Below are 7,959 nucleotides of genomic sequence, written 5' to 3'. Positions count from 1 at the left end.
CATATATACCCATTTAAACAGAGTCCTTTTACCCTCCTCTAAATCTTGGACTAATTCTAAAACCAAACTTGTACAAGTTTGTGAGTGCCTATTACGTGCCTAACTAGGCCTCAAAGATGAAAGTTACATAAGTTTCCTGCTTCTACTGAGCACACAGTCAGCTTCATTATCACAAACCAGATTTAGGAAATAATCTGGAACGCCGATGTAGGTCAAGGACTCAGGCTCCAAGTTTTTGGTACAAATCCACAAATACTAGGCACTGGGATCCCGCCCCTTTGAGCCCTCTGTCAGTCAACCTGTCTGTGGGCGGGGCTATGCTAAAAGCAGCTTCCGTGCGCATACCTGCGCATGCGCCCCAGGGAGGCGGGTGACCCTGAGAGGTTGCCGTCGTTCAATGTTCAGATAAGACGTCGCGCGTGCGCAGGCGCTCAGTGAAGAGGCTTGCCGGAAGTCAAGATGGCGCGTATGTGTTGTACAGGCCGCAGTTGGCGCTTTATCAGTATCTAAACCGTGTGTTTTGTAAGGGGCTGTGGCGAACGCCCTCTCCGCCGCCATGGCCCGGCATCGGAATGTCCGAGGCTATAACTACGATGAAGGTAGGTGGCAGGGTCATGCCGGGACGTCATTTTCGCGGTTCCAGCTGGGATCGCAGCCCGTTGGCTTCCACTTCGATCTGTGAGTTTCTCGTTAGTGGTGCCAGGCTGGAACTCAGAATAGCCTCAGTTGGAGAAAATAACAATACATGTGAGTGCCAGCGAATGGCATTGTTTTAAGTCGTGATTTCTGCCGTCTGGGATTGATTTTATTTAGGGAGGGGGAGGTTGCTGCACGCATTCGTATGGGAAGGACATTTGGGAAGGTTGGGATATGGTGATATTTGTGCACGTAAGCATTATCATTTCTCCCTCCCCTTGTCTCCTCCCAGGTCGGGTAGACAGTCGTCTACTTCTAGGTAGTGTCTTCCGACCCCCCTTCCAAAATGCCCATGAAACTGCTTATTTGTAAAAGATAGATTGACTTCATGCTTACATTCAACTGTTCGGCTGTAACTTAGATATACGTGGTAAATTATTTGTGTCTGTTTATACATACTTAGTACAGAACCTGGCTTGAGCAGATAACTTATTTTCTATGAGTTTCAATTTAAATTGGAAACTTAGGAGTCGATAAAAAAGAGATATCAAAAAGGCCCAGTGAATAAGTGGATCAGATGATCTTGAGGTGTATACCCAGTTCTTGGTTGATAATGCTGAATTTAAATGTATTTTGGAATGGGAGGAAAAAAAAAAAGCAATATTAGAGGCAAGGGGGCTCCGGAACATACTTCTTGATTTAAAAAAAATGAAATAAAAAATGTGCATATGTTCTCTAGGAATTTAAAAGGAGTTAGAATTAGTTTAGGGTAGGCGCATATCTCTATGCAGTGGATAATTACAGGCATCACCAAGCATCATGCCAACTAAAATTATAAAAAATATGAAGGAGTGCAAAAAAGGAGTAAAGACGTATTGCTTTTTAAAGTGCAGATTATGTAAGTGTGCTTAATATGTTGGCTGTTATTGGCACTGCTGGACGATTATTCTAGAACATCAGTATTGCCCTAACCACAGTGTAGCTAACACCCTGTGCTACATTTGGAGACTGTCTCCTAGTCAGCCTGTCACATGTTAGGTTCCTGGTGTTCACTTTAGATTGGAGGCCGTTTTAAGTGTTGCAGTGGATGTAATCACTGCTACCCGAGAGATGACTTTAGCCTGAGAGATATTTTTGAGGTTATGATATAAAAAATATGAATAAGCAACTTACTCATTTCTTAAATAAGTATTTATAATTTCTTCAACCAACATTAATTGAGTGCTTATTCTTCATTAATTGAGTGCTTAGAGTACTGCTCTAAGCTTTGGGGACTGATAATAAGATGCTTGAGGGAATCTAAAGGGGGAAATATACAAGTAACAGATGATTCTAGTATGTCATGCTACAAAAAGTACTCCCAAGGTGCTGTGGGAGCTATGTAAGTGAGATCACCTTATTCAGGGTGGGTTTGAGGAGTTTAAGCAGGATTTCTAGGATTTCTCCTGGAGGAGAGGTGTTTGGCTTGTGGGAGTGAGTGCTAAATATCTTCTCACCTGGGCAACCCCAGTTCAGGTTGTCCTTTTTCATGTTTCTTTGGAACAATTGATGACATCATAAACAATCTGTTCCTATAGCATAGGAGGTTCATCCCCATTTCCTGCTTATGAAAGTTCTACTCATTTTAAGGATTCAGTTTATTTCTCTTTTTTTCTCAGTTAAAGTTTCCCCTTTGTATTATTTTCAAATAATAATTTGAAAATTCTCGAAAGTAATATGACGTTATTAGAGAGAGTATGTGCTTTAAACCTATTGGTTCCTCTATTTAACTTTCACTTTGTTCTACTCTGTAATTTGGATAGTACTTACATGACGGCCTTTAGCTAATGCTAAGTTAGCTACTAATTTAAAAGTGCTAGGAGGGCATAGTCCATACCTTATTGTTATATTTACTTTATTGTTACCTTTACTCCAGTACGTGGAACAATGCTTTATGTGCGGTAAATGTTACAGAATTTTGTTGAGGAAAAGAACCACTTTACAAAAATACCAGGGAAGAATTCTCTTCATCTTTTTATATTGTGGCACTGTTAGGGTCAATTTTAGTTGAAAAACTGACCTAGTAAAGTTTATTGTCATTCATATCTAAAAATAATATTTTGTAAATGGCTCATTATTTGCTAATAGATTGTTTCCTTGGGATTGTGATCTAATAATTTATTGACTGTCACATATTTTTTAAAAGATTTTATTATTTGACAGAGAAAGAGAGCGTGCACAAGCAGGGGGAACAGCAGAGAGGGAGAGGGAGAAGCAGGCTCTCTGCTGGGCAGGGAGCCCAATGTGGGGCTTAGTCACAGAACCCTGGGATCATGACCTGTGCTGAAGGCAGACACTTAACCGACTGAGCTACCCAGGCACCCCAGACTGTTACATATTTTTATCCAATAGTAGCATTTATTTGATTTTTCTTTGCCATAAATATTTGGTCTAAACCCTTGAACATGCTGCTCCTGCTATATGAATACCCTCAGAAACTAGCTAACTATCCTTTGGAATTTGTTTAAATATTATATTCCGGGGGATCTTTCCCTAGCCACCCCACTCCCAGTTCTGTTTTTGTTGTTCATATGTGTGATCCCAATTCACTCTATATTTCTCATGTCTCAAACATTTGTCATATAATTTTGCAATTGCCTGCTTTTGTGTCTGTGTTTCCTGTTAGATTTTAGGTTCATAGAGCTCTGGGAATGTACCTGTCACTCACTGTTGTCTCTCAGATACGTCTAATAGTCCTTTGCATAATCTGTTTATCATATGAATAGATGCATTTATGTAAATATATTTATCTTTTTAGAGAAATTTTTTTTCTTAATTTAATTTATTTGAGAGAGAGAGCGAGAGCACGAGCGGGGTGAGGGGCAGAGGGAGAAGCAGACTCCCTGCCGAGCAGGGAGCCCAATGTGGGACTCGATCTTGGGACTCCAGGATCATGACCCGAGCCAAAGGCAGATGCTTAACCGACTGAGCCACCCACCCAGGCACCCTATATTTACCTTTTTTTTGCGGGTTTTAGTTTTAAATTGTTTGATTCATTAATTTATAATAAAAGGAAAACTAATTTACTTCCAGTCATGTGCCAGGTAGTTGACTAAGACAGAGCCTTTCCCTGAAGGAGCTTAGAGTTTCATGGAATGAAACAGACATAGTGCTTTGAAGACAATCAATTGGAGGAGTGTGCAAGAGAGTGGAAGTGGCAGCGGGGCTTGCCGCTTTACCAGAGTGGTCAGGGAAGATGTATGCAAATAGGTGACGTTTAGCTGGAACCTTAACGAGGACAAAGAAACAGCCTTAAGAAAATCTGGGCAAAGTGCTTATTTTAGTCAGTAGGAAAAAAGTCTAATTAGCATGAACTGAGAGCATAAGGGAATTTAGGATAAGATGGTTTTTATAGAAATTAACTAGCTCAACATGAAGAAAAACTGTTTTCATGGTCTGATTGTATACCCTGTGCTCGTCAGTTGTATGGGAAATAAATGCTTTTGTCGTAGAAGGGCTCTTGGTGAAAAAAATGAATGGATGACTTATTACACTGGAGAGACAATTCAGGTTTGTGGTCTCTGGTACTATCATTTTTTGATCACATGCAGTGAAAACTTGGAAAATTTTTAATAAAATTCAATTAGCTTAAAAACTGCAGAACTATTATGTATGTCTATGAATATAGAAAGTATTTACTTTGTGGGTAAAATTTTTAGAATTTTTTGGAAGAGTAGACATTCTAAGCTCCTTTAATTTTGAGGGAGAGTTTAGTTTGGAGAGAATTCAGATGCTTCCTTGTTAATAACTAAGAATATAAAAAGAACTTGTGAAAAATTTATCTCTTGTGTTTTTATTTTAGATTTTGAAGATGATGATCTCTATGGCCAGTCTGTAGAGGATGATTATTGTATTTCACCATCAACAGGTGACTTTAAAAAAATAATTTGATTTCCATTATTTGGGTGTTAAAAAATGTTAAGTATTATTGTCATTCTAGGATTAGAGTGTTCCATAAGACTATAATATTATGTAACATTTAAAAAGATGATGTCTTTAACTTTTAAATGTGTATAAAATAATTTCTTTACCCATGAATAGAATCTAAGTTTTAAACATTTGAAGAAAACTTTGAAAACTATGTTTTTTCCAATATTTTTTGTAACTTGCAATTAATCTGAATTGTACCGAAATGGTAATTTAGTCCGTAATGAAAATCTAGAACTTCTGAAGGTGGGTAACAATTAATTTTATATACTCAGGAATCTCTTATCTCTTAGAAACATTGAGGTGTTAACGCAGAGACTTCTCTTCATACAGCTCTTTATTTGTACTTTTCTCATTTAGCCTTACTAATCAAGGCCTTTCCTCTCTTGCTCTAGTGTTACACTGTTACCAGTCAGGGTCCTGTTAGGAGATGGAAATTGCACTAGTTATTTTGTCAGAGAGAATTTAATGCAAGAAGTTGTTAACCAGGTTTTAAAGAACAAAAAAAATGCAAGAAAGGCAAGCAAAATATCAAGGAGGTGGTGACTTCAGGAAGCATTTACCTAGTTCTATAGGAGCAAATGGGTGAGGTCAGGCCCAACCTTTTAGAAGCTTATAGAGGTCGTCCTTGGAGTTGGGGCTTAGACCTGTGAGAAGAGGGTTCTGCTTTGCCTCTGAAATTCAGAGGAAGGGCTATGGAATGGGGACTCAGCCCTCCGAGGAGGGGGACACTGCATGGCTGGTACTCGTGTTGGCAAAAGGACCCTGTGAAGCTGGGATTCAGCCTTTTGAAGAGGGAATTTTCTGGTCATGGTGTCTGAGGGATGTGGATGGGGACACATGGAAGCTGGTTCTGGGAGTTTTGGGCAAACTGCTCACTGGTACTAATTGCTGTTACTGCAGCATGCAGTGTTGCTGGGGCAAAGGGAGCTGCGCAAGAAGCAAAAAGGAAAGGAGCTTGTGTTTTCCTCCCCTGGCCTTCAGTCTCCCTTTAGCATCTCCTCTGTTGGCTGATCCTAAAATGGAGTCAGCTGTCGAAGAAATGAACTTCCTAGAGACTGCAACCCCAGCATCACAAAGCAGAATAAAGAAGGCTGGGTTTGAAGCTGAGAGATGGCTTCATCAGCATTCCTTAAGAGCTCCTTATGCAGGGGTGCAAGGCCACATTTTGTAGGGATGAGGAATAAAAGAAATTTCATTTTGTCCAAGGAACCTCCCAGACACTTGCCATTTTTATTTTTATTTATATTTATTTATTTATTTACTTTTAAAGATTTTATTTATTTGACAGAGACACAGCGAGAGAGGGAACACAAGCAGGGGGAGCGGCAGGCAGAGGGAGAAGCAGACTCCCCGCAGAGCAGGGAGCCCCATGCGGGACTCGATCCCAGGACTCCGGGATCATGACCTGAGCCGAAGGCAGACGCTTAACTACTGAGCCACCCAGGCGCCCCGACACTTGCCATTTTTAACCCTTGTGGGCTCCTGTAATAATATTGTCACAGTTGACGAGGTGATACAGTGATAGCTGGTAGCATTAACTTCATCACTCATATTGTAAGTGGAATAGAAAGCATGACATGCTCATGAAATGAGAAGATGATGTGGGTTTAATAATTAGATTGGAATTTTTAAAAAAATCCCTTCTACATAGTAGAGACTGGATTGAAGGTGGTACATGAATGGATATTCATAGATTAGTTTGGAAGGTTATTATACTAATCTAGAGATGGGGATATTTGATGACAGTGTTCTCAAAATGTGGTCCATGTGCCATTAACATCACTTGAGAATTTATTAGAAAAGTAATTCTTGGCCCCGTTCCAGTCAGAAACTCAAGAGTGGTGCACAGCTACTGTTTTAACAAGCCCTCCATGGTATGTTGATACTTGCTTTGTGAATCATTTGTTTAGGACAAGGGTGGTAGCATTAGATTTGGAGATAGATTCAAGAGATAATTATGGGAGTTAAGGTCTACAGGATTTAGAAATTGCACAAGGGTGGGAACCTTTACAGAGGGAAGAACTACTGAAAGACATCTTAATCTTGCAGGTTAACACATTAATTTATCTGGGCTTATCTGGATAAATCATGCTTAATTTTGTGTTATGAACTGATGGTACACCAGGTCAGACATTCTGAGCGTGTTTTTCTGAGATTTGCACTCATGGTCTAGCTTTCTTGAGGTCAGTTTATCCTTGTGTCTCTCATAGCTCTTCATGTGTGTCCTGTGTGTGGTTCATGTTTAGGACAGTTTTGCTCTTTGAGTTACTTTTGTACACTCCAGGACGTCAATGACATTATTATTATTATTATTTTTAAAGATTTTATTTATTTGACAGAGAGAGACACAGCGAGAGAGGGAACACAAACAGGGGGAGTGGGAGAAGGAGAAGCAGGCTTCCTGCTGAGCAGGGAGCCCGATGCGGGGCTCGATCCCAGGACCCTGGGCCCATGACCTGAGCTGAAGACAGACGCTTAACAACTGAGCCACCCAGGCGCCCCGTCAATGACATTATTGAAGCAGGAGATACAGTTAAATGGTTTTGAGTTTTTTTTTCTGTGACAAACTGTATTTTTAACAAAAAACATGTGGTTTTGAATTTTTTAATTTTTCAAAACAGTGATATTAGATCAGAAACTTCTCCTCTGTAGTGGTATATTTTCCAAGTGATTTTCAGTAAAAAAAATCCATAGTGTTAGAAGGATCCTCTCTGTTTTTAAACAGCCAGTGTCATTGAAGAGATGCTCATATTCATGGTCTTAATGAATTCTGATAATTGAGTGATTTTATCAGTTATTGGAATTTCTAAAAAATTCATCAGCACTTGTATTTTTTTGAACTCTGCTAAGCCCAGTTTCCGTGATGGAAAGGTGATTTCTAAATGTTACAGCTTTTTTTTCCTTTGGAAAGATTGACTTTTCATATTGAATATTGGACATATGTCAAGGAAAAATTTTGCCATGGGGATGGCAAAAATAACCTATATATATAACTTTATTTGAACAGTTATGGGTTTTGTTTTGCTTACTGAAATTAGAAGTGTTAAAAGATAAACTGAAGCATATTGAAATTTTTAAGAGTTTATTTGAGCAAACATCAGTTTGAATCAGGTGGCCCCGAACTGGAAGTGGTTAGGAGGGCTCTACTGGAACAGGGCTAGGGGCAAGGTTTTTATAGGGAAGACGGAAACAAAGCAAAGAGGTTATTTGATTGGCTGTAGCTTAAGGGTTGCATTATTTGGGAAAGCCCAGTTGGCTTTCGTGACTGGTTGTTCCTGAGGCCTTCACAGCAATTGACTTCGGCTTCGTGTTCCGTGTGTCATCAAGGCACTGGAGCCACCCCAGTCAGAAGGC

The 7,959-nt window shown here is 39.7% G+C and overlaps 1 protein-coding gene across 4 annotated transcripts in view; it reads left to right on the top strand.

The window, feature by feature from the left end:
* The first annotated feature begins 386 nt into the window (after positions 1-386).
* Positions 387-7,959, top strand: part of HBS1L (HBS1 like translational GTPase) — an 86,216-nt gene continuing 78,643 nt past the window's right edge. For 2 of the 4 annotated variants that reach the window (XM_034990718.1, XM_034990720.1), the window contains exons 1-2: positions 387-599; positions 4,478-4,543. In XM_034990718.1, coding sequence (XP_034846609.1) covers positions 557-599; positions 4,478-4,543 — 109 coding nt within the window. In that variant the 5' untranslated portion in view covers positions 387-556. The remainder of the gene's footprint in view (positions 600-4,477; positions 4,544-7,959) is intronic. The other 2 variants (XM_034990721.1, XM_034990719.1) reach the window with 1 other exon arrangement.

Source organism: Mirounga leonina, unplaced genomic scaffold, assembly GCF_011800145.1.
Source record: "Mirounga leonina isolate KUSES-001 unplaced genomic scaffold, KU_Mleo_1.0 Mir_53, whole genome shotgun sequence".
In the NCBI taxonomy this organism is placed as follows: Eukaryota; Metazoa; Chordata; class Mammalia; order Carnivora; family Phocidae; genus Mirounga; species Mirounga leonina.
This window is presented reverse-complemented; position numbering and strand designations above follow the sequence as displayed.